The sequence below is a fragment of the Neolamprologus multifasciatus genome, chromosome 3 (genome assembly GCF_963576455.1).
Source record: "Neolamprologus multifasciatus chromosome 3, fNeoMul1.2, whole genome shotgun sequence".
NCBI lineage: Eukaryota > Metazoa > Chordata > Actinopteri > Cichliformes > Cichlidae > Neolamprologus > Neolamprologus multifasciatus.
Window position 1 is genome coordinate 24,320,420 of NC_140441.1, and position 26,212 is coordinate 24,346,631.

At 41.7% G+C, this 26,212-nt stretch overlaps 1 protein-coding gene and 1 non-coding gene across 4 annotated transcripts; both read left to right on the forward strand.

Moving 5' to 3' along the window:
* Nucleotides 1-8,001: 8,001 nt before the first annotated feature.
* Nucleotides 8,002-8,084, forward strand: trnal-cag (transfer RNA leucine (anticodon CAG)). Its single transcript has one exon. It is a non-coding gene; the product is annotated as a tRNA-Leu (tRNA).
* Nucleotides 8,085-10,188: 2,104 nt separating this feature from the next.
* On the forward strand, nt 10,189-24,080 carry shtn2 (shootin 2). Of its 3 annotated transcripts, XM_085154809.1 has the most exons (18): nt 10,189-11,149; nt 12,127-12,176; nt 12,534-12,594; nt 12,790-12,884; nt 13,031-13,147; nt 13,178-13,259; nt 13,378-13,475; nt 14,511-14,592; nt 15,005-15,099; nt 18,033-18,167; nt 18,260-18,413; nt 18,692-18,839; nt 19,051-19,112; nt 20,527-20,624; nt 20,754-20,774; nt 20,872-20,925; nt 21,068-21,218; nt 23,580-24,080. In XM_085154809.1, exons 1-18 carry the CDS (start codon nt 11,110-11,112, stop codon nt 23,735-23,737), a joined length of 1,701 nt encoding a protein of 566 aa, XP_085010935.1. In that variant the 5' UTR covers nt 10,189-11,109; the 3' UTR covers nt 23,738-24,080. The 3 variants fall into 3 exon arrangements, with proteins under 3 accessions (XP_085010935.1, XP_085010933.1, XP_085010934.1); XM_085154807.1 differs by having other exon boundaries at nt 13,031-13,259; XM_085154808.1 differs by having other exon boundaries at nt 10,190-11,149; nt 13,031-13,259; nt 23,610-24,079.
* The last annotated feature ends 2,132 nt before the right edge of the window (nt 24,081-26,212 follow it).

Genomic DNA, 26,212 nt, shown 5'->3' on the forward strand with positions numbered 1-26,212 from the left:
GGCTACAGGAAATAGTCAAGTGACTATTTCTATCCATTTATTTTTACATTAAATGTCAACATTGGAACATGCATTTGATTTTTATCTGCTCTTCTGACTCTGGTATCTTTTTTTCTTACTGCGTTTTTAAGATTAAGAACAAATAAACAGAAACTTTAACTTGATGAAAGAGCAACTTTTAAATGAATTAAACTGCTGTTAAAACACTTTATTTATGGTTGAAAGGCTGATTCTTATATTGCATTCCTATTCATTTTTTCTATCTAACACTGATACTCCAATGAATGCATTGACAGCAACTTGGTGTTGCGCATCTTACCTGCAGGCAGACTGGAGCAGCCAAGAATCAAACCACCACCCGTCCAATTAGCAGAGAGCACGCTTTACCTCCTGAGCTACAGTTGCATCATTTACTCTTCATATAGACATGAACAGTCACTGCTTTCAAGCTAACCACTGATATTTTTTCAGATTTTTTAATGCAAGCAGTTTTCCTTAATGGGGTTCCTTAGTAGTACTTACTAGTTATATGAAATTGTTTTAAAAAAGCACATTTCTTTAAATACTGTCATTTGTAACAACATGCACATTAACAATGATGGTGAGCAAAGGTGATGGGATGGGGTGTCACAGGGCTCACAGCCAGCACAGACTGAGGGTTTGTAAGAGGGAGACATACACTCCATGAACCTGGAACTCCAATCTATAAATCTATTATGTTGATCTAATCTATTTAGTCTGAGCTGTGTTTTCAGCATATCTTTTTGATGTGACAGTAAATATATGAGAGTGAGTTTTAGTTGTATCTTTCTTAATGCATCCATAGGATGAATTAACTACCAAAGGAGTTATCAAGAAAACTGAGGAGCAGTGAGACTTGTTTCCAGGAGAACTAATGTCTGTCCATATCACACAAACAGTGATGTAGCAAGTCCTCGTCCTTGTCTCTCAGTGCGCTCATTTTTCTGTCTCTTTGCCCTCACCCTTGGAACTGGTTTCTTCCTGTTAAATAGGAGTTTTTCTTTCCCATATTTGCCAATTGATTGTTTATGTACGGTTTTCTTTGTCCCGGGGTGACTGTTTGTTGTAAATTGGTGCATAAATAAAATTGAATTGGAGTAAACTGACCTAGAGCCATATCACATCACCTCTGTATTTCTAGAATAATCTCTTTTGCAGAACCATTTTCTTCTTCATATGTTTCCACACACTTTAATTGCAGGAATACTCCTTTTATGTTATGAGATTATTAATATATGAGTTTTGTCAACAATCTATCTATCTCAAGCATGCTAGGTGCACCTGTTCAGAGGATTACTGCAAACATCTCATTGGCCAAATATGCATTTAAACACAGTGAAGACCACCTGCAGAAGTTCAAACTTCTACTGGAATTTTCCCAGACCAGCATCTCTAGGGTTGTTTTGAAAGATTGGAAAGACGTCGCCTGGTCTGATTAGTCTCAATTCCTTTTGGAAGATTTAGATGGCAGGGTGAGACCATGGATCCATCCTGCCTCATATCACCTGGTTCAGACTGGTGGTGGTGTGATGATGTGAGGGATGTTTTCTTGGCACACACTGGCCTACCTGAGTATTGTTGCTGACCATGTCCATCCCTTAATGACCACAGTGCACTGTTTTAGCAGGACAACACACCATGTCACAAACTGGTTTCTTAAACATGACATTGAATTCACTGTTCTCAAATGGCCTCCACAGTCACCAGATCTCAATCTAACAGAGCAGCTTTGGGATGTGGTGGAAGAGCAGGTTCACATCATGGATGAGCAGCAACTGTGTGATGCTCTCATGTCAATATGGACCAAAATATCTGTGAGGTGTTTCCAGCACCTTGTTGAGTCTGTACCATGAAGAATTAAAGCAGCTCTGAAATCAAAAGTGTGACTAAAGAGCTATAATTACTATGATGTGCTTCTCTGTAGGCCTAATGTAAGTAAACGTCTCAGTCCATTCACATCTACAAACACTGTCTCTTTTCTTCACTTGGGAAACAACAGCATGGTGGATCTCCACCACCACTATCGAGCTTGAGCATAAAAGTTTCTTGTATTTATTCCATTTTCCAAAGTTGGTTTCACTCCATGCAGCAGTGTAACAGCACTGAAGCAGCGCTTCTCTGATTATTTTCATTTGTGTTTGTGAAAGGACACAAAACTCCAAGGCAAACCTGAAGGCTGAAAATAAACACCTGATGTTGATCATAGAAAAGGAAGATAATAGAAGGACAATTGGACTACACCTGCTGACACAAAGAGAGAGAGAGAGAGAGAGGAGGAGGGAGAGAGAGGCGTGAGAAAGGAGAAAGGGAGAGAGAAGCAGAGAGTGGCCGTGGGTCTTTCCCAAGCCTGCAGCAGTCCAATTAAGCAGGATTTCTCTCATTGCACATCTGACTCTCTCTCTCTCTCTCTCTCTCTCTCTCTCTCTCTCTCTCACACACACACACACACACACACAGCAGCTGTGCAGACAGTTGGTGCTGCTGAGGGAGGGGCAATACAATGAAAGCAGAGTTTTGTGTGTGCGTGAGAGTGTGCACTTCCATATTTGTGCATTTTCCCCCCTTGCATCACTATGTACATACCCCATCCTCTCTGGATGCGGGTGTCTACCTGTGCGGCTCCGTGTGCACGAGTGTGTAGTGTAAAGGGAAAGCTGTGCACGCTGTGAACGTCCCGGGGCTCGCAGATGTGTGAGCGTGTAGGACTAAGCCCTGGTGAAGCCCGCTGCGAGGGGTCACAACCTTTACAGAATCAGTGCCTCTGCATGTCAGGACTAATGGAAGGGCCTCACCAGCTGCACAGAGAAGTGGAGGAAGAGGAGGAGGAGGGGGATGAAGGGAGAGGAGCGAGAGGAAAACGGGGAGAGTTGAGAAAAAAGATGAAAAGTGAATAAACAACGCTGTGTTGGAGGAGGGAAATGGGGGAGAGGACGGGAAGATTTGGGAGTTGGAGAGAGGCGGTGGGAAGAGAATGGAGACGAGATGAAATCTGAGGAGGGGGCTGGAACGGGAGGGAGGCGGAGGACGGAAACACTGGGGAAGTTTGAGGAAGAACTTTAAATACTTTTATCTTATGGAAGAGAAAAGTTGGATAGAGAGAGAAGAAAAAAAAAGGAATACCTGACACGTGGACATGAAGAAGAAAAGAAAGGAAATGAGAAATGAGGAATGCAAGGTAAGGTTAAAATTTGCTCAGCTGACAAAAGAAATAAGAGGAGGGAGAAAAATCAGGTGTGTAAAGAAATGTCTGGCTAATAAGGAACAAACTGGATGAGTGATGGTATGATTGACGCTCTAGGTGATAAAGGGTGTGGCCTCGTTGGTGAATACAGATTGCCTTGTGTCCTCCCCTTAACACTAAAAATCAAAGTCTTATCAGCTTCAAATCTGTCACTCTGTATGATTTTTATACAGCATAGGTGATGTAAAAAAAACCAAAAACAGCCAGGTGGGATGTTTGGAAAATACTGCACACCGAACAAAAAATCCTAATCAACTAAAATTAGGTGTGAAAACCAAAAAACGTGCTTTGGATCTCTAATTAATTTGAATTAGAGATTTAACAGCTACACACTGAGCAAAAGAAAGATACGTTGATTTAAAAATATTTTGCTTCATCACTGCACCCATGTGTCAGCTGAAATGCAGAAATCCTGGAGCCCTTCATTCTAAAAGCCAGGATCCCCATGTGCATGTAAATAACACTAAATAAGGCAAATGATGTCCAGCCTTGACCCTTGACCCTGATGAGTCAGCAGGAAGCAATTTTTTACAGAAAAATGAGTGTTATTTCTTCTAATTGTCATGAAATGATCATCTGCAAAGGTGCGAACAAATCAGTTCAGGGCTTTTGAGAAATCAAGAAAATAAGCAGAAGATGAGATCATGATGAAGACGTTTTAAAAGCTTTTTATAATTTTTTTTTTAAAATCTATTAAATCTATGCTAATTTATGCTGTGCACCACATTCAAAAATAATTCTCCCCCACACAGTATAAGTGTGTGTTCAGCTGCAGACAGTGCCACTGTGTGCCCATCATGACCAGACAGCCTGCTTCCTCTGCTGACATGACCTGGGGACGCTGATCGGCCGTCTGTGCCACTTTGTGCCGGGTTCAGCAGGCCGCTTCCCCTCTGACATCATTACTGTAAGACGGTGATGTAGCTGCTGTTACAGGAGACAGGGTAAAAGCAACAATGGAGGACTCTGACACCGTGTCTGGAAGGTCGTTGGGCGTACAGTGACTGACGCGTTGTTTCTTCCTCAGTCTTCAACTTAATATCAAGGCAGAATTCACACACTGTGGCCTCACAGCGAAGCAAAAGCGACTGTGGAAGCAGAGTCAAAATGTTATATTCCAAACATTTTTAAGATTAAATCTGTGACTTTCATGTTTTATTTATTTATTTTTTGAGATTTGGGGCTCAGCAGAGGGGAACCTGTTGAGGAAGAAAAAGCAGAGCAACAGGTGGCAGATCACAGAGTTAGAGCGACACCTACAGAGCACAGGGGGAAAAGCCTCAAGACGGACAAGGCTGGACAAACATATAACGTAGTTTAATTCAACTAAAAGTGATTTACAGTGTGGGAAACAAATTTTTAATCACTTTTTAAATTTCATTGTCCATTTTTTAACATCGTATGTTATCTAGTAAGACTTTAGTAACAACTTTGGTATCATGTATGAAATTATATGTAAGTTTCAGTAGTGATGAAACTTACATAAAAATAAATTTTTTTGTATTGTGAAAAGGATTTTTTTTCCTATTTTCAAAAATGCTACTATTATATATTTCTGACAAAAAAAAATGCAACTCGTAATCATGTTTTCCAAAATAAAATATATTTTAAAACTGTCTAATTGAACTGAATCTAAAATACATTACAGACATCTTAAGCAATCTGTGTGTCTGCGAAAATGAAAAGATGAAAAACACAAAATAGGACCAACATTTTAGTCCTGTTTAGTCGCCCCATCTCATAAACAATAGAGCGAGGGATAACTAATATAACAGATGATAAAATGGAATAGAAAACGAGAGCCAGGAAACCGACATTAGTGTAATAGTCGGCTCCCTTTTGAGAGCTGGATTTGCCCGTTTTTGAACTTTTGAACCCGCGTCGTCTTTAAAGTGGTCAGCATGAGCAATATAGTTCACGCATATATATTGCACTCACATTTTGAGTATTTTCTCTCAGTATGTGTCTGTGTTTGTGTGTAATGCGCGCAGGGGCCTAATCACAGGAGAATATTGTCATTTACTCACTCTAATAGACTCGGTCGACATCCTCTGGTCTGAACTAATGCAGAAACGAATCGCCCCGCTGGGAGCTGACTCACAGGCAGCTATTCTTAGTCAGAGCCAACTGGACTCATACACTCACACCTGCAGCTGCAAACATTTGTGTCCAACAACAGTAGTGTAGTAGCGGATTATAAAGCACAGTTCCATGAATGCACACAAATCCATGATAACATCAAGTGGTACACGTGGCCCAAATCCTAATATCCCATTAATCCCTTCTGGCTCCTACCAGATGGTCAAAGGGTAGTTTAGGGTCATAGAAAATTATGTTCTTCTGCTGAAGGTGATGGTGTGTGTGTGTGTTTGGACACAAATATAATGGTTCGCACGCGGCTTTTATGAAAGGGATGGGCGAAAATGTGAGCGAGGATGAAGAAGAAGAAGAAAAAAAGGGAAGTCTCACATCAGAGAGAGTCGGTGGAGCTGGTGGCGGCTTCCCTGTTTGTTTGTGTTTTCCGAGTACAGTGGAGTCACCAGGAGGCCAGCAGTGTCTGTGAGGCTATTCTGTCACAACGCATCCCGTCTCCCATCTGCAAACACACTCCATCTTTGCTCCCTCTTCCCTTTCGCCGGTCGGAGCATCCTCCTCTCTGAATTCCCAGAAATCTAATCTGTCATCGTTCTGCTAAAAAAAAAAAAAAAGCAACTCAAAAAACCATTTCCTTCTTACTATTTGCCCCTTAAAATGTTTCATTCCCTCCGTCTGCTGCCTTCCTGCCGAAAGCCTTGTCCTAACGCAACAGGTCACAACCCAGCTGGCCTCTTGTTGACCCCAGCCTGACTTTTTGTGGGTTAGCATCTCTCCCTCTTAGCTCCAGCCGTGGTATTGCTAAAAGCCTGGATAATCCAATCACGCTGTCATTAGTACTGAGCGGGCCCCGGAGCCGGAGCAGGTGAGTGGGAGCATTTGTGTAAATGTGTGTGTCCCTTTCCTTTTTTTAAATCTTTCCCTTTTGCTCAGATTCAGCTAATTTTCAAGCACAAACATGATGTATGTAAACCAGCAGATAATCACAGCCTCCACACCCCCACCTATATCAGATCAGTGGTGTTTAAACCCCCAATGATCACCTCAGTGTAGTGTTGTATCCTAACCCACATGAACGTCGTGGACCCTCTGCTTTTTCAAACAGCCCAGTCGACGGGAGCGGATGCAGATGAGGGCAGTGTTGCCAGGACTGAGATTTTCATGGCAGGCATGTGTGGCGCTCCAGCCAATCACGGAGAGGATGCTCACAAAGACTCGCAAAATCACCATGATCTCTGCTTCCGTGAAGAAAAACTTTAATCCCCTGAGTGAGAGAGAGAGCCGGTGACTCGTAACGGCTGTAAAGAGCAATTAAAATTTTTAGTAAGACGCTGCTTTTTTAATTGGATCTCTATTATTGTTTCATGCCTTTCACCATGGCAGAGTCTCCCTTTCGAGCTCAGTGGAACCTACCTGATTAATTATGAATAAAGCAATAATGAGCATAGCCCTCTTTAATCCGAGTGCAACCTGCATATGACACATTCTTTAAACCGAGCACTTTAATTACATTAAAATTGGGCATACTATTTTTACTGTGTAGACACTCTGTTCAACTCCTTGCTTTGTTCTTTAGATACTCTTTATGCAGTCTTTTTTCAATCCTTTTAGTTTCTCATGCAAGATATAATACGTTATTGGCTTGCTTCTAAAAGACCTGACCAGGCCACTGCAAGTGGTATTCTATGTGAATTACCATCCAAGGTCTCAGTGATGCGAAACCTTCTCTGCAAAACGAGTTGAACTCCTGTGGGGAAATAATGAATCATTTATCTATTTTTTGGATGACAAGAAAGTGGTCAGGTCTAAACCACCACTCACATCAGCCTCTAAACTAGCCACTGTGGAAGCGTGAAAATGATAAAGGAAGCCGTTGGCTTCATTTCCTGTATTTTGTTCAAAGTTTTGTAGTTTTGTTTTGTGATAGGCTGAAACACACAAGGTACAAACTCACAGCTGGATGCAGACTACAGCATCCAACCTCCGCTTGTATTGCGCTGGAATATTTCAGAGCTGGAAGCAGTACAGGACAGTATCACCGATATCATTATGCGATGAATCATCATTTATTTGCAAATATTCTGAACACATTTTAATGAGTTCTAAATCACTGTGATTTTTACTTTCAATAATAATTATTTTAAACAATAAAACACATTGATATTTGAGGTACATTTTATTGATTTCCAAATAAATTAATGAACATCTTTGTAACACAGTTCAGTGGGCTGCATGTATATGTTAGAGGACTGAAATAAATATCGATAGTAGAAGTCAAGTATCGATCCAGAACTAATAAGGTGCAGGTATCGATGCTATCGATCTGCCCACCTCTGCTGTGTAAGCAGCGGCAGTTACACAGCAGCCCTGTCACATTACACCGTCGAGGTAAATGTCAAACGGCTGCAGGTTTGAGAACGAGCGTGTCTATCACGTGGTAAACGAGCAGCAACTTGAACTTTCGCTTCCTTATCTTCACAGGAGCGGCTCGGTTGACGCTTACAGCGCCTCCTCGCATTGTCTTTTATCTAAATGTGCTACAGGCGGAACCGTGGGAACGTCCCATCATCATATATCCACTGTTCTGTTTCTAAAACTTGCACTATTACTAAGCGCAAGTTTAGTAATAGCGCAAGCATTATTAAGTCAGGATGGCCGAGCGGTCTAAGGCGCTGCGTTCAGGTCGCAGTCTCCCCTGGAGGCGTGGGTTCGAATCCCACTTCTGACAGGAATTTTTCACAAGCAGCGCGAACAGCTCGCTCTCCTCCGGGTTGGTTAGATACTGTTAGTTAACACGCTGCCGTGTTCAGGGTTAAAAATGTCGCATTTTAGTCAGCTGTTCACGGGGTGGCATCAAGTGTCATCCGCCAACAGTCTCAAAACACAGGTGCTCGCACTATGTGTTTAAATCTGCTATAACGTCGCTCTGTGAGATTCAAGTCCCATTGATTTTAAGTGATAACCTGTTTATTGAATTTGTTAAGAGGAAACCTGAGCGGCCTTTGACAGCTCTGGCCAGCAACCAGTAGCTCCAACCTAAAATAGAAAACTTTCCAGCTCATGCACACATGCAGGCTGGGAAACACAACTGACAGCATGAAGCACTGTGGCTTTACCCCAGTGAAAGAATGAAAAGGTTTAATATAGCAGAAATATAAAAATATGATTGTCAACGAGGATAAATAAATAAAGACATTCAGTGAACAAAGAGCATAACAACTGACATAAATAAAAAATGCTGCATTCATAAAACAGTGTGATGGGAAAATTGTGGACCCCTATTATTATTATTATTATTATTATTATTATTATTATTATTATTATTATTATTATTATTATTATTCAGTCTAAAAATTCGGACACCCAAATATAAAGTATTCAGATGCGTTGGGCCTGAAAATCTGGTGGAAACATTCTTATTTATCTACAAAGTAATCCTAAAAATATTTATTGTATGATGCCATTACTTTCTTTTTTTTTTTGTATTTTATAATAAAATCTTAATAACTGTATATTAAGTTATTGAGGGATATTCTTACATGTGTATTTTGTTATGTTGTCGTTTATTGTCTTTACATGGGGATGCTCACAGCAGGCGTTACAGTTCCTGTGAAAACACTTTTATCTGCTCATGATGACACTGTGGTGAATTTCTTTGTTAAAATTTGAGTGTTTAGGAGATCAGACCAGTGTTGCCAGTTGGGTCGTTTTAAATTATACGAACGTCAACTTCCACAAGATAGTTTTAAATGCTTGAAGTCGTTGTTGGTCATGCTTTCAACACAACTTTATTCTATTAGATAATATGAACTAAAATAACCTGCTATAATAAATAATCATTGCATGTTGATTAGTAAACTAGTAAAGGAGCATTTCACCAAATCACAGGATTCAGCTTTTTATGTCTAAAACTGTCCTGCACATTTTTTGTAACGACTTTTCCTCGTGTGTTTGACAAATGAGAGAAAAATTAAAACAAAGAAACATGAGTAATATCAGGACCAAAGGTTGAGTGAGACCCAAAGCCATCATTGTTTAGTCTCTTTGGATGAAAAATAAAACCTGCTAGTTTTCTAATCTGTCTCTATTTAATCAGAAGATTAAAGATTCTGGTTTTTAATGAGGTTTTCTGACACTGATGCACACTGTGAGAAACACCAGACAACGGCTAATGTTAAGTGACAATTTCACCTTTATTAACATGGTGAAAAATCATTAGTAAAGGTCAGGGTGACAGGCTGGAGGAGGGCTTGGTGCTCAGGTGGTGCCTGTAAAGAGAGCAACACACTGAGAGAGAGACGACAAGGATGTCCCTCTGCAGTGAACCACAGCACATCTCTGTACTTGAGCTGCTTATGCGCACCGAAAGTGATTGAAAAGCATTTCAATGAGATCCTTTGATTAGCGTCCTGCTTTCATCAGGAATTATTGAAAATAATCATTGTCCCAGTGTTTGTGCTGGAAATGATGAATGCCAGCGTGTCGAGGGATTTAAAGAGAAACTACTTTCTGTTTTTAATTGACATAAAATAAAGAAGCCAGTGGACACTTTGCTAATTTATTTCACAAGCTGGCTTCCTGGAGCATTATTTGACTCTCTTCCAACAATAATAGCTGTAATTATGGAATTAATAAAGACTCAAAGAAGTGCTATAGATTGTTTTTTCTTTTACCTTATAGCTTAAAGGAGACAACGAATTGTGGACAAGTACATAACTAGGTATGAAACATAAGGTTTGAAGGTCAATATTAGATAATTTTATATATATACATACACACACACACACACACACACACACACACACACACACACATATATATGTATATGTAGTCTCTCTGAAGGCAGCAATACTGTGAAAATGCTCAATTTACTACGCTTTAACTTGTGACAACTTGTGACAATCTGCTGAAGAACCCCTGTAAAAATGTGTATTTGTTACTTTCAGGAGAAACAAGTAGACTGAGCAGGATGGAGAGCCATGTTTTTTTTTCTTTGCTTTGTTTCTGGCAGTAGGAGAAACACTAAAAATACTGTGATCTCCATGTGACCCCTCGTGCACCCTGAATCATCGACCCGCCCAGCTTGGAACTCCTAAAAATATACTCCTAGAAGGCAGGTGGATGAATAAAACAGGAGTGAGGGTTCAGAAATTAGAAGTTTCTATATGATTCACAGTAGAGAAATATGTGTCATCAGCATCACCATCATGCTCCCACCCTTCATTGTCATCTCCTGAATTATTACGCAGAAACGTGGCTCCTGTGGCAGATGTCTGATGCCTCAGAGGCCATGAACTCTGAGTGCAGATGCTGATAGAGGAGTGAAAGCAGCTTTGCCTTTGCCTCGGCTCCTTGAGTGACGTTGATCGTGCAGCAGAGAGACAGTGTCCTCCCTTAGAGACCACATGCATGGATTTCCCCCCTTTATATTATATGAAACAAAAAGGGATGGGTGGGGGGTGTTATCTGTAATATCCAGCATCATTATTTGCATTAAGATTTAATCTCATCCTTTTCATAAACTCTGGAGACGTGGTCTTGTGATTAGTAAGAAGCTTTCGGCCGTACGCCAGGGGAAGGTTCCTCTTTTTCGAATCCTGGAAGTGGGGGAGGGGTTAAGCTGAAATTCCCTTTTGCTTCTTTCATAATAAAGCCATTGCTGTTCAGGAGAAAGTTGTGTTTTTGTGTGTGTGCTGGAACGCGTAGCTCTTTTTTTTGTTTACTAAAGAGTGAAAAGTTGAAAGCATTGCAGGATGTGGGTACAAGATGAGGATGAGGACACTGCGGCTGCAGGTAAGACTCAATAATCTGGCCCTAAAGAGGTGCTGAAGGAGCTAAATAAAAGTTTCAGCGTTTAAAATGTCAGAAAAATAAAATACTTTTACGTTGAGTGGATGTTCATTGTGCAGGTTTTCTAGTTGATGCACATTTATTGTGTTTGATTGTTTACAACAGCTTTTGTTACCAGCTAAATTCTACTGCGTAAAATAATGCTAAACTTTCACTCACCCTGAATCCTCTGTATAATTAACAAGAATGCAATTCTTATTATTTGCTATATAAAAGAAATGCTCCAAAACGCCACAAAACATGGTCATGCGGTCCAGTTTGGTAGATTTCATTAGAGCAGGCGGGGCCTAGCAGACAGCTATAACCTCCATGACTTTTGATCTCATTGCAGCTAAATCCTTTTTGACCCCCGCACAGCTGTCATGAAGTCGTACAGAGATGAAAAACAATTTTTCTGCTTTAAAGCTCAGCATTTTAATGTGAGGGTCCGTTGGTAATGACTTGCTTTTGGAGCCGGCCTCTCTGGCAGTGAGTTTCTTACACCTCAGTTTTTAAACAGCTTAAACAAAAGACATATGAGGGATTAATCTGTGACTTTTGGAGGTGCTGCTACACGTGTTGTTTAACCTGCACAAGCAGTGTAGTAGTTTTGGTTTCATAGGTAATGTGCTGCAACAGGAATCACTATTCTGATCTGACGCTCAGCAAGAAAGAGGATTCTTTCTTTGATTTCAACACTGCTGACTCCTTAGTCTGTAGGACAAAGTGAAGTAACAATGGGAAACTTCAGTGAGTCACAGGCCACGGAAAGCGAAAACCTTTAAAGGTTCCTCATGTGATTTCCACTTCCCGTATTCCTCGCAGAGCACAACAACCTCATGGAGTTTCTCTTCTATTCATTCTGATCTTTGGTCGTCTGCCAGTGTCTTTTTTTTTCCGGTGCCATTTCACAATATAAAGTGTCATGTTTTTGCCCGCAGACTCGGATGAAGAGTGTGCTTTCTCCTCCGAAGATGAGGAAGACCTTCAGGTACTGATGTGACTGATACCTTTCACAGGAGGGATCCCTGAGCCCTGCTCAGGCTGGTGTACTGCTAGCTTGATGGAAGGAAGAAATTTGACTGACTGACTGGTTTAGAAATCTTCCCCGTGTGCCAAGAGCCTGCTATTATAGAGAAAGGATAAAAATGAAATGACACAAAAATTAAACAAAATTGCCAAATCAAAATGGTCTAAAAAGCGCATAAACGTGATTACATTGAAACGTAATTTGGCGCCTCAGCTGTCTGATAATGGAATAAAATGTGAATAAAAATCAGCTGCGTCAATTTGCCGTTGCTTGATTGATCTCTTTCTTCCGTTTTCCTGGTTGACATTTGATTGCCAGTGGCACATCCTGGAGAAGCAGAGGGACGAAGCCAATCAGAGGCTGTCGGAGTTGGAGGAAGGTGAGACTCTTCACTTCAAATATCAACGTTGTTTACATGTTTTTTAAATGACAGCACTGTGGGACAAATAAATGAGGAGCTTTCGCACAGGAAATTGTTATGAATGTGTTTGTTTTGTGTGTTTTCTGAATGATTGTATCCTCTTCAGTATGCTTATATGAAGAGCTCGTGACTGACCACTGTGCTCTTTATCAGCTTCCAATCAGCTCCTGAAAGAGATCAACGTGCTGGAGATCCAGTTCCAGATAGAGCGCTCCTGCAGGGAGAGCGCTGAGGCACTGGCTCTCAAAGTATGTCTGTTAACTACTGGACTCTTCCTTTCCTTTCCTTTCCTTTCCTTTCCTTTCCTTTCCTTTCCTTTCCTTTCCTTTCCTTTCCTTTCCTTTCCTTCAGCACCTGAATCATCAGATCTCTATTTGATCTGGTTTTCCCCCAGGTGACCAAAGAGAACAAAGTCCTGAAGAGAAAGAGCCAGATGTTCATGCCACTCATCGCTGAACTACCTGAAAACCTGCCTCATGTGACCTTTGACCCTGCGGTTAATTGTGACGAGGTGGATGGTGACGAGGTGGATGGTGACGAGGTGGATGGTGACGAGGTGGATGGTGCCGGAGGGAGCAGCAGCGAGGAGATGCTGCTGCTTGAGAGTCAAGCCAAGATCACAGGTTAGCTGGCACTACCATGATATGAAAACAGCTATTTTGAAATTAGAATGGGAAAAAATAGAAAATAAAATCTTGTTATTGGCTTTGTTTTGTTTTTTGTTCCTGTCATGTGTGTCAGAGCTGCAGGCATCTGTTGACGGTCTGCTGGCTGAGAAGCTGAAACTGGAGCAACAAGTGGAGGATCTGACCAGTGAGCAGACGCAGCTCAGAGAGCAGGTAATGTAGACAGTGTTTTTATATTTGTGGAGTCTGAGCACTTCAAGCAGGGGTGGGGAACTCCAGGCCTCGAGGGCCGGTGTCCTGCAGGTTTTAGATCTCACCCTGGGCAAACACACCTGACTCAAAGGATTAGTTCATTACCAGGCCTCTGGAGAACTTCAAGACATGTTGAGGAGGTCATTTAGCCATTTAAATCAGCTGTGTTGGATCAAGGACACATCTAAAACCTGCAAGACCCCCCACCCCTGTCTTAAAGAATCCTACCAAACACAGTATGTAAAGATGCCTTAAAGCTACATTCTTTCTAATAGCCAGCAGGGGCCGACTCCTCTAGCTATAAAATGAAATGTAATGGAATTAATGGGGAAATGGCCTGAGGCTCCCTTTACCCCGACCCTGAGTAAACACTTTTTCACTCTATGGTCTCAATCATTTGTTTAAAGTCTTATTGAATAATACATGTTGTCCATTTAGCAAATTATGGTTCCAATTAGTGTTCAGGAGGTCAATAAACAGCCTTCTTTCACCCGTTGTGGCCGTTGCAATCTGCTGGTGTGAGCTTGTCGTGCACTTTTTTGATTTTTATCTCCTGGTGCTTTTGGCGTGGCCGGGTTGAAGACATGATTCTGACAGTTTTTACCACGCACAGGAGCTCAAAGATGATTCAGAAGGAGATGTTGAAACAGTATGAATCAGATTCTTTGGAGAAACTTTAAAAAAAGGTTTGCATGACGCTATAATGAGTGGTGACACCTGCCGTCTCTCCCAGCACTCAGAACTGCCCTCGCTCATCAAGTCCAGTTTCAAAAAGCTCAATGTTTTAAAACAAGACTTTGCAAACCAGCGAGTGACATCCATCTTTCATGTACAGTCAAAGGGACTGGCTGCTTTGTGAAAGTGAACCTTACAGCTGCTTCTTTGTTCCAAAAAAACAAATGTAAATCATAAAACCATAAGACTATAACATGTCATAAAGTTGAAGTTTGTGTTTTCTCTGTGTATGTTTGTGTGTGTGTGTGTGTGTGTGTGTAGCTTGCTCTGGAGGTTGCAGAGAAGGAGGCCATTCTGAGGAAACTGAACAAACAAAGCAAGACTGTAAATAAACTCAAACGAGGTAAGTCCTGATTAGATGAGACTGAAGACTGAAGATTTCTTTCATTATTGATTCACTTAAAAAATCCTTTCATGAATCAACAGACTTGAGATTATTCATTTTTGTGGTTCATTAATTTTTCCAGTGTAACAACAGTCCAGCTTTTGAGTGCAATTAAAGAAGCATTTCACTGAAATTACACACACACACACACACACACACACACACTTTTTTCTAGTTATGCAATTTTTTTCCATCTTATAGACATATCTGAGCCATATTTAGTACATTGTGTATTTTTAATTCATAAATGACATTTATCCCAAACCATTATGCAATCAGGAGTCTGCTTGTTTCTAAATCAAAAGCATCATAAATTCGTCATTAATATTTGTTTTGTGTGTCTCCCCCTCCCCCTTGTGTGCACACCCAGTGTCCCAGCTTGTCACCGATGAGTTCACAGAAATGTCTCAGAAGCTGGAGCTGGAGCAGGGCCTCCGGCAACACGCTGAAGTCTTAGCCACCCAGGTGCGAGTGCATGCGTGTGCGTGTATTTATGTGTGTGTGTTTTCAGCACTGGACAAAACATTTTGTCATATATTCACACCTATATATACTGAGGGTGACAGGTCGTGCCACAGGAACGGGACAAGGAGTGTTAGCGCTGACCTTCGGGCGGGTGTGGGGAACCGACGGACACTCCAGTGAAAGGGGAGGGAGGGGATGCAAACACACCCACCCACACACACACACACGTTTCTGCTGTCGCACCGCAGCTGATGTGGCGGGACAGCACAAGGGGTCTCCATTCATCGTTTCTCACACCGACGACACTTTGGTCAAATGTGCGTCGCCTCTATGAAGAGACAAGACAAAAGCGCACACGCACTTGTACACATTGACGAAAAACATCAATTCACTTAAAAAACACACACACATACCCAAGCAGAATACACACAAACACAGTTGTTGCAGTCCCAGCTGCTCCCATAATGAAGGGCTTTTCTTTCCCCCCCAAAAAAGCTGTGTCTCTTCCCATTTAGCCCCTCCCTGCGCCATAATTAGTGGTCATCACTGCCGCCGAAGGAGAATAGTGGTCTTTAAGCACAACCTGTCTTCGCCTGACACCTTTATGTTTTGCCGAGCATATAGCAATTGTCGCTTTTGTGCGCAGCCTCCTCCATTTACTGGACAGGCGCACAATGGGCTTCCTCACAGGGGTCCTTACCTGTGAAAAGGACCCCCGACTCTCCACACAATTCAGCCCCTTTACTCTCAATTCATGGTAAAAGAGCCCCCTGCGCTGAATGCCTCTTGTGTGCACCACTATTTGTCTGTTTTCATGTGTTTTGAAAACAACAACCATTCACACCTCTCCTATGTGATGCACGGTGGTATAATGATGCGGGGGCCTCAAACAGGAAACGATTTGGAGCTTCTTTTTTTTTTTTCGTGTGTGCTTCTTTGTTCCTTTGTGTTGCAGTGTGTGTGCTCGGGGTGTGTGTGTGTTTGTATGTATGAAATAATTGTGCTAATTGCTGTGTGAAAATTGCTCTCTGCTAAAGGGAGCCCACAGATTGAAGCGGTGTAATTTGCAGCGCGGAGCCTCGTGCAGCATGCTCCGACACCAAGCTGCTGCTTCAGTTTGTCCCGATAGTAAAAACACAGAAATGAAAACCTCATTTTCTCACACTTCCTGTTCTCTGATCACGGACCTGCTCTCAAAAAAATCTAGAAAATCTATCAGAGAGACGCCCATTATAAGCAGAGTGCACCGAGAACACGTCCCTTGTATTGTTTTGGGGGGAATTAAAGGGTATTAGGGGCAGTTACACACAAAATAACATGTAGCAGGTTTTCTTAGCTGATTTTATTTTGGATCTAGCTATTTGTGTCATTTAAATTAACCATCACTACCACACCAGACCATCTCTAAGGTTATAATTATCTCTGTCAGGACACTTCTTTAGGTGTGGTCAGCTTTTTTTGTGTCACTTACAGTGTTTTGGTTGGGGAAGACATTACAAGATACACTATGTGTCATGTAATATAATGTAACACAGTAGGGTTGGTTCTCGGTTTTGATGTCATTGTTGTTCTTTTCCCATTGTTCATGTTTTGTTTTTGTTTCCTGCCTTTCTTTGTCCTACATGCTTCCACTTCCTGTTTTACTTTGGCAACTGCTTTTCCTTGTGCGTCTCCCGTGCCTTGATTTCCTGTCTCTGTCTTCTCTCTGAATGACTGATCCTTCCTGTGTCTAATTCAACGGTCTGTGTGCATTAGAGGCGGGCTCCTCGATCCAAATATCGATAGCACTGATACCAATGCTGGTATTGGTATTCGATCGATACCAGCACGGCACAATTGTGCTAATTGTTGTGGAAAATAAAACCACAGTAATTTAGTGGTCATAAATATGTGTTCAGAATTAGCATCCAGCTCAAAAATCACGACAAACTGCTCTGTCCTACATAAGCTGTCTTTACGGTACTGTTATCGGTATTAGTATCAGCAATCCTGGCTTTGTATTTACTTGGTATCAGATCAATAGTAACATTTGCAGTATTGCGAAGCACGATCATTCTGCACTTCTTTTGGTTACACATGTGCATTACTTCTCTTAACCACTTGTCCAAGTTAGGGATAGAGGAGCCTGAGGATCACAGGGGCCCAGTTCACCCTGGACAGGCTGCTGGTTTGTCACATGGTCAACACGGAGAGACACACCTGCAGCCAATTTGCAATCACCAGTTATCCTAATGCTCATATTGCTGGACACGAGAGGAAACCAGAAAACCAACTGGCACATGGAAAATGTTTGAATACACGAAAGCCCCCAGCCATTCAGAAGGTTCAAACCAAGAAGCCTCTTGCTGAGACAACAGTGCTAACTGCGCCTCCCTTATCTGTTCGAAAACTAATCAAATCTGCTCAAACCCAGCATTTTGCCTATATAACTGTGTGCACAACTAGCACAACATTAACACATGTCACAAATGCCTGTGCAAAAGAGCAAAAGGTTTGTTTAGAGCACTCTGCTGATTGAGGAGATCTACACAGCAATGATTAAGCACAGCTGGTGTATTCATTTTCCACAGCAGAGAAGAAAGAAGCACATTTTCCAAACGATTCAAGGCAAAGTCTGACATTTTTTTTTTGTCACAATGCGAGAACAATGATGCTTTGTCTCACAGCAAAATAACCCTGTTCGCATTGCCGCTGCTCTTCAGTGAAGCCGATGAGTAATACGTAACAAAGCTTCCAAGTCATTGTTCAGTCAAACGCTGGTTTGACAACCACCTGCTGGGAGACAATCAGCAACCAGTCCTTTAGATCTCACTTCATCTTTCCTCTAATTATGGTTCATTGTCAGTGATGTATTTCTTTTCCATTTTCTTAGAACCAAAGAATCCAAATATGTGTTGAAATTGTCAAAGCTCCATTTGTCCCCCCCCTATCAGATGATCCTGGAGCAGAAGGCGGCCCAGGCCTCAGAGACAGACCTGAAAATGCAGGTGCAGCTGGAGCAGGCACTGCAACAGATATCCCAACTTAGCACAGCCCTGTGTGACATACAACTCTACTACCAGGACCGGGTGGGTAAACGTGATCACTGAGAGTGTCACGATAACAGAGCATAGTGGAAATAACTGATGTCTTCATCATGCCTCTGCTCTCCTGTGATCAGTTAAAACAGAGCCAGAGCGCTGTGGAGGAGAGCAGTGCCCTCTCTGAGCTGCAGAACCTGAGAGAGCAGCTGGAGAAGAGCGAGGAGGAGAGGAAGACTTTAGAAACTCAGCTATCTGACGCTAACAGCTTGGTCACCCAGCTCCAGGAAGAAGGTACTCCCTTGTGCCTGAAGATATGACCTTATCTAATCACAACAAAATAACTGTACATGACATGGAATACATTTTAGAAAAGTCTTCTGATGTCTTAGAAATATTCAGGTTCTCTTGAAGCAGTGATCGGAGGTCATCACCTTCAAACGGATGTGCAACCAGTGATTCGCTTCCAGCGTACCCCTGTGCCTCATCAGATTGAGCACCGGTGCATTAAAGAGGCTTTTAAGTGTCATATCAGCTTTTGTTATTTCCCATTCTCTATTCTTTCTTTTTAGTGAAAGAGTTACAACAGACACTCAACAGCGATGATAAAAGTGATGAACCAGGAGAGAAAGCCATTCCTGACTCCGTTTCACTGCCTCCTCTCCCTCCTCCGCCTCCTCCACCTCCTCCGCCTCCTCTGCCTCCCACTACTGTTACCAAGTATGAAAAACTAAAGCCATAGCTTCGTCTACTACTAAGAATACAAGTCTAAGTTTCACAGGATGGTTTCAGATATTGAATGCACATCAGCTGAGTTAAGTTGGTTGTGATTATGCTGGTGAGGATGATGTTTTAATATTAAATGTCCATATGTACAACTCAATGGTCGACTGATTTCAGAGACTTAATCCCTTTCTCTGCCTCCCGCTAGCTTTAAGGATTTCCTGAAGAGCAGGAAGAAACATGGTGCCAAGGCTGCTGATGATTTAAACAGTACGTCTAACCACACGCAACATAACCTTCAGCATAAAGCACTGAGATTTAACAGGGACTCTGCTTTAATCTTAGATTATCGATGAGATCCCTCATCTTGATATATGTCCCGTGTTCCTGGAAAGCATCTTAATTTTTTCAGGCAGTATTTCTACAGCATCTCATCTTTGCATAAAACATTTGATGGAACAAACATACAAAACGCACAAATATACACAGACCCCTGACAGTGCAGTAAATAACACTGATTATGTCTTCATCATGACACCCGTTAGTAGGTGGGAAATATTTGGGTGCAAGTAAACATTTTACCATGAAAGTTGATGCTAGAAGCAGAAAAATTGGGCAAGCGTATGGATTTGAGTGAGTTTGACTCACTGTGATGGCTAGATGACTGGGTCATAACATCTCTAAAATTGCAGCTCTCGTGGGGTGTTCAGAGACTCCAGTGGTCAGTGTCTATCAAAAGCTGTCCAAGGAACAGCGGTGATGCGGTGACAGACTCATGGATGGCCAAGGCTCATTGATTCACATTGAGTGAAGGCTGACCTGTGTAGCTGAAAAAAATAGCTGAAAACGTTCTGATAGAAAGAGAGCATCAAAATTTGTTGAGCATGGTCCGCAAAGCCACAGACCAGTCAGGGTGTCCATGCTGACCCATGTCCACTCTGAAAGTACCAACAATGGGCATGTGAGCATCAGAACTGGAGCATGGAGCAATGAAAGAAAGTGGCCTGATTTGAGAAATCACATTTTCTTTCACATCACATAGATGGCCAGTTGTGTGGATTAGTTACCTGGGGAACACCAGGCACCAGGATGCACTATGGGAAGAAAGCAAGTTGGCGGAGGCAGTGTGATGCACTGGCCAATGTTCTGCTGGAAGACCTCAGGTCCTGTCATCTATGTGAATGTTACTTTGAAATGTACCACCTACCTAAGCATTGTTGCAGACCATGTTCACCCTTTCATGTCAACAGTACTCCCTGATGGCTGTGACCACTTTCAGCAGGATAATCTGTCCTGCCACAAAGCAAAAATGATCCAGGAACGGTTTGAGGAGCACAACAAGTTTGAGGTGTTGACTTGGCCTCCAAATTCCTTAGATGTCAATCCAATCGGGCATCTGTGGGATGTGCTGGACAAACAAGTCCATGGGGGCCCCAAATCACTTTTTACAGGACTTGCAAGATCTGTTGCTCACACAGCTACAGGGTCTAGTGGAGGCCCTGCCTTGATGGGTCAGGACTGTTTTGGCATCAAAAGGAGAATATTAGGCAGGCGGTCATAATGTTATACCTAAATAGTGGAAGTTGTCAAAATAGGGACAATACCCTACACTGATTTAAAAAAAAACTGTCATAGAAGACTAAGAAAGCAATCTCAGCACCAATATTCATTTTCATTACTTAAGAAGCAGCTCCCTTGTTGGACATGAAGGCAAGAGCAGTGGATGAAATGATGGAGAGAATAAAGAAAGGCATCGTCCTGAGACCTATGAAGCGAATACAGGTAGAAAAATCGCAGTGTGAATTGACATTTGATATATCAGTGTTTTCCAAAGAAACTGTTAAAAAAGCATAGCCTGCAGAAATAAATATAAACTCTGTCTCATAACTACCATCTAACTTCTTCCCACAGGAGGACGACAGTTCCTGGAAGGTCAGTTATCCCGCCGTTGTTCATTTTCTGTTATAACACAGCTGTGATCTGTGTCAGTGACAGATTTTTTTTTTTGCAATCCACACTTTTCTTACAGGACCAGAAAAGTGACAACAGAAAGTCAGCCATCCTGGAGTTGAAAGGAATGCTGGTAATAACTATGAAATCAAATTTTACTGTGGGCTGAAAGTCACATCCGTGTTGCAAAAGAAAAAAAAACCTTACAGCTGTGAGCGATGCATGGCAGCTTGATCTGCTGTGTTTGATCCATCTTTAACTATTTAATACATCAGGACAACATGAAGCGTCAGCACCTCCGCAGAGTGCCATCCAGGAGGGGAACTGGCCGAAATGTAGGCGAAGCAGAGCTCCTGATGGTGCTCCAGAGGAGGAGGAGAGCAATGGGAGACAATCAGGAACCACCACCCTCAAATCAACCACAGGGTACGCTGACAAGCATGGTGTTTTCTTAACCATATACTATACCTTCACAGTGTGACGCTGGCTAATTATAAATGGCCTGTCTGCCATTAATACATGAATGATTAATGCTTAATTAAGGCTTCAAAGAACAGAGAGTGATTTTTAAAAGGTTTTACAACAGTTGTTTTTGGAAAAAAGCATCTATTATCACACAATATCCGATTTTGTTCTATCTAAAACATGAAAACATAGCTGCCAAAACAAATACTGGGTTTTGTGCGTGTGTTCCCACACTCAGCAAATTGACAGCTCAGGTGCTTTTATAATCTTATGACCTTCTAGAACTCGTTAATCAGCTTAAATTACAATGAGATCCCAATAAATTGATTCTAATTTGTTTATTAGATTGTTTTCTTACATTATTTGTGCTTTCAGGTGCAAAGCACGAGCACAAATAGATGAATACACTTTTTTAGCCTTACAGAACACTCAAAGCTCTTTTAACTACAAGTCACACTTTAACTGTGTGCACTTGAGGCTCTTTATTTACCTCACATCCATGACCAATTTAGATCATCATTTAACCCGACAAGTCTTTGGAGTGTGTGAGGAAGCCTTAGTCTCCAGAGAAAACCTGCTTCAATGGGTTTAACATGCAAGCTCCACACAGAAAAGCCCGACCAAGGATAAACACACGAGTCTTCTTGCTGTGAGGCGACAGTGCTAACCACTCCACCACCATGCCACCAGTTCTGATTGTATGTCTGTGCCGAGGCACTGTCTCTCAAGGCACCCTCTGACTTCTGTGTGTCCTCTGTTGCTTATGTGCACCACATATCATTTCTATGCCAGGTATTTCAAACATAAGTTTGGGGGGACCAGAGTCTCCAATCTGGATTTTGTTCAAATGTTTGTCATATATTAAAATGGGGGCGCATTAACCTGAACTACAAGGGTTAAGTCGATCGGTCTTTGCCTTCCATATGTCCCACTCTGATATCTCATAAATGCTGTCAGATTGGGCACAAACATTCACTTTGACTCAAAGATGAGTGGAACTTGGTGTTGGAAGGTCAGCGTTACTCTGACCTCACAAAACAGCTTTGGACTTTACATGGAGACTTCATTTACCAACTAGACACAATTTCACAGAAATTTCTGATAGTGTAGAACGATGAAGATGTTACCATTTATATCAACCTGCTCTCATCTCAAGACATCGGATCCTGCCGTTTTGTCTGAAGCTGATGATGTCAGAGAAATGCGCACAAAGGGCTAGCGCCTAAACACACCGGCCAGAGCAATACTGGACGTGGGTCCGACAGTGGGTTCTGTTTGATAGGTCGAGACCTGCGAGGAAGTAGGAGCGACAGTGATGCAGATCATCAGTTTGTCAGTGAGCCATTTCTTACCATCTGTTTAGGTTTGCTTTCACTTGCTGTTTATCTTAGCGTTGGAAATATACCTATTAAATCACAAACCCTGCACAGTGAAAAATAATACATGTGTGTGTTCAATGCACATCAAAAATAACACACCCACTGCATTTAAATGTTTAATAAAGAAGGGTTTCTGTGCATAAATGACAAGCTGGGGGTGACATTTGTCTCATGATTGCTGTGGGTGGCGTCTTGGCACCAAGACCTAAGGGCACCTTTGCGCTTGTCTCCATATTGCTAGCAGCTTGTGACAAAACTAAAAAGGTCAAAAGTCAACTTCACTGTGGCTACATTTCACATGTGGTAGGGTACTGAATAGGTGACGCTGATTGGTTGTAAAGATCTTCTGTGCTGCTGGGTTGAAGACGTATGCGAGCCAGCCCTTCTGTAGTATTGATGGCTCTGTAGGTACGCATATTTGAAGCATGATTATAACTTAGTCGTCCAAAAATAAATGCACGTGACACGTTTCATTAAACTCAAAGTGTTAGCGCAAATAGCACATGAGTCTAGGGCAGATGTGAGTGGTCGGTGGCTTACAACCAGGAGGTTAGTTACAAATGCGAAGTGCCTACCAGGATGTAACCAGGACATATGCTTTTAGATGTTTTTCATTAGTTAAAAAAAAGAAGAGAAATTCTAGATGCCAGCTTTTAGTATTTGTTTGCATTAATACTTCTAGTGATCTTCATCCACTTATTTTTTTAAAAAAGGAAAGAAGTTATGCAAATTCACTGTTAAAAGGGGAAGATACAGACACAAAAGGGAGAAATAACTGGCTCCCTTTCAGGCCGAGAGCCATTTCGCTCCCTCTGACTTACCTATATTTCCTAATCAGAGAAAACCTCTCTATTCTCTACCTGCTTTCAGTTGTTTTAGCCCACCCTTTAGCTCCCATTTTCAGACTCGTGCCTAAAATGAATATGCGGTGATCTTTGTGCAGATGTCCAACCAGGTTTGCTGTGTGTTCCAGCGGCAGGCGACGCTCCCTGGGCAGGTGAGAGCGGCAGCGCCCCTGTGCTCCGGAGGCTGAAGCAGAACCGAGAGAAGAGAGACTCTCGCATCAGAGCATCAGCACTGTTCATCAGTCACCAAGCCTGACAGCTGTGAGAGGAGGACATGCTGGTTGCTATTATTATTATTATTATTATTATTATTATTATTATTGCTATTATGATACTGCAGGTTTATATGACAATAGACCAAAGATGATTGAGCAAACTACGCATGTTTGACTTTAAAAGAATCCATTTTATCGTTACATCTTTGCACTGAGTCAGTATTTAAATGCACTGCCTCCTTGGTGTCTTACAACAAACCTGCACTTCCTGACTTGTCTTGAAAATTTTAAATAAAAAACTTTAGCTGTCAGCTCTCTATCCGACAGCAGTTGCTTGTGTTTGTTTTATCTTGTTGAGGGAATCCGAGGGTCAGGATTATATCGTAAACGAACATTAAATCTTGCATTTCCAGCTACAGAAAATGCCGTTTAACCCAGGTCTATAAAAACCTCGTTGCGTGTCAAAGGAAATGGCACTCTTTCAGCCGTATTTAATAGCCAGCATCATCCCTTTCAGAAACTGGAATTTCAGCTGATCTAAGTGCAGAAAATAGATGGAAAATAGCCCGAGCCATTAAAGAAAACACTTGTGTGAATGTGATTGCCCGCTCCTCTCCCAAGGTGTCTGTCTCTTAAAGCTTGATCCAGCAGAAGAATAGTGGCTGCCATTCATTTGGACACATTAAAGCTGTCGGACTGAGAGCCCAGAGGTGCTGCTGAGATAAGAGCCTCGGGTGATCTGTGTGTGTGTCCCCTGAAAGTTTCTTTAAAATGTAGCAGGCTGCCTTTTGTTTTCTCACCTCCACACAGGTCCTGCATATATATGTGCGCATGCATGAATGAATCCATGCACCTTCACACTGTGCTACCTGCCTCCCTGTCTATCTGCGTTTGTTAAAAGCGTTTGAAAAGAGGATGAAATTACTCCCACCTTTGACTTTGACACCATTTTACTGTCTTCACACTGTTTCCCATTATATATTTACTTTATTTAGCTCTTTACCAGAAGGTCTGCCTTTTCACTCTTAATCATGCATTTTTTATTGGTTTATACCTCAGTCTCGGAGGTGTCAGGCTTTGAGGCATGGTGTGTACTCGCGTCTTTCTAGCTGTTGAATCCATGCACACAAAAGCTTGTGCCTAAGTGCGAGAGAAAGAAACGAAGCCCTCTGAAAAGAATCCTATAGATACAGATGATATTAAAGATGTGTCATTGACTCACACTGAGGTGAGATCCAAATAATGTAAATTAATTTTCCTCTTAATGTGTTTTTCTTTAACTATAAATGCGCGCTGATTTCCTTGCAATGAGCTCTAATCGTGGCTGCTATTAAACCCACTTCTAAGTCTACGAATCAAATTTAACTGAGCCAGTGGCCCATTCTTCAGAAACAAACACAGAGATCGGGTCTTCTTGGTTAAAACTAATTTTTGTATTCATCAGCTTCCTACAGGGGAGGCTCAAAAACTGCTTTAAGCTGCAGAATAAAAATAATTACACAGATATTGTTCATCTAAAGTATATACAATGTGGCTACTTGGGGACCAAGAGAAACGAGGTTTGACGTCCTACTGCTGCTGATGTCTGTGGTTTGTATATTTAATTAACGGTGGAAATACTTAGAGCACACATTTTCCTCACTTTTTCTTACAGATTTCCCGCCATCATGAGCTATAGTAGGAAAAATGTTGACTTCATAAGGACACATTTGGTCTTACAGCTGTGGAAGCCTGAAACTGCCATAATTAAACATGAATAAATAAAAAACTAAATAAAGAAGTAAAGAATATCCATTAAATAAATCTGCTTCTATTAAAAGCCTCAAAATATATAAAAATGACAAAATCTACGTTTTAAATAAATTAATACAACTGAAAATGAAATGTTAATGTCACTAACAGGTGAATTAATGCTAACTCTGAGATTCTATCTCAGCTGTCACGGAGTTGCTGGTCTGCAGCATGACCAACAATCATGCACACTCACACCTACTGTTAATTTAGAATCCCAGTTGACATGAGATGCATGTCTGTGGACTGTGGGAGGAAGCCCATGCAGCCCACTGTACGCTAGTGCTGTGAGGCTGTAGGCATGTTTGTTTGTTTTTGACCATGCCAGTACAATTTATCACGATTTTGACCTTTATTAAATAGTTGATGTAGTAATTCTTATTTAGAAAGAAATACTTTTTGACTTGATTTCTTAATGATTGACTTGAACATTTTTGCAAAAATTTTGACTTACTGTATTTTCTTTCACATTTCTAATTTTTTGTGTATTTTTGTTGTTGGCACAAATAGATTTACATGCTGAAATTTAACATATTGTCATAAAAATATCTTTGGACGTGTGGAGAGGGTACCCGGAGACCCCCCCCCCCCCCCAAACACACACACAGAGGCACCACCTTTTATATTTTTTTTATTATTAACTCAAAAAACATTATTCCTCTGCCGTTGCATTACTCCTCCCACCACAGGTGGGGCTGTAACTAAACAAGTCTGACCTTCCGGCC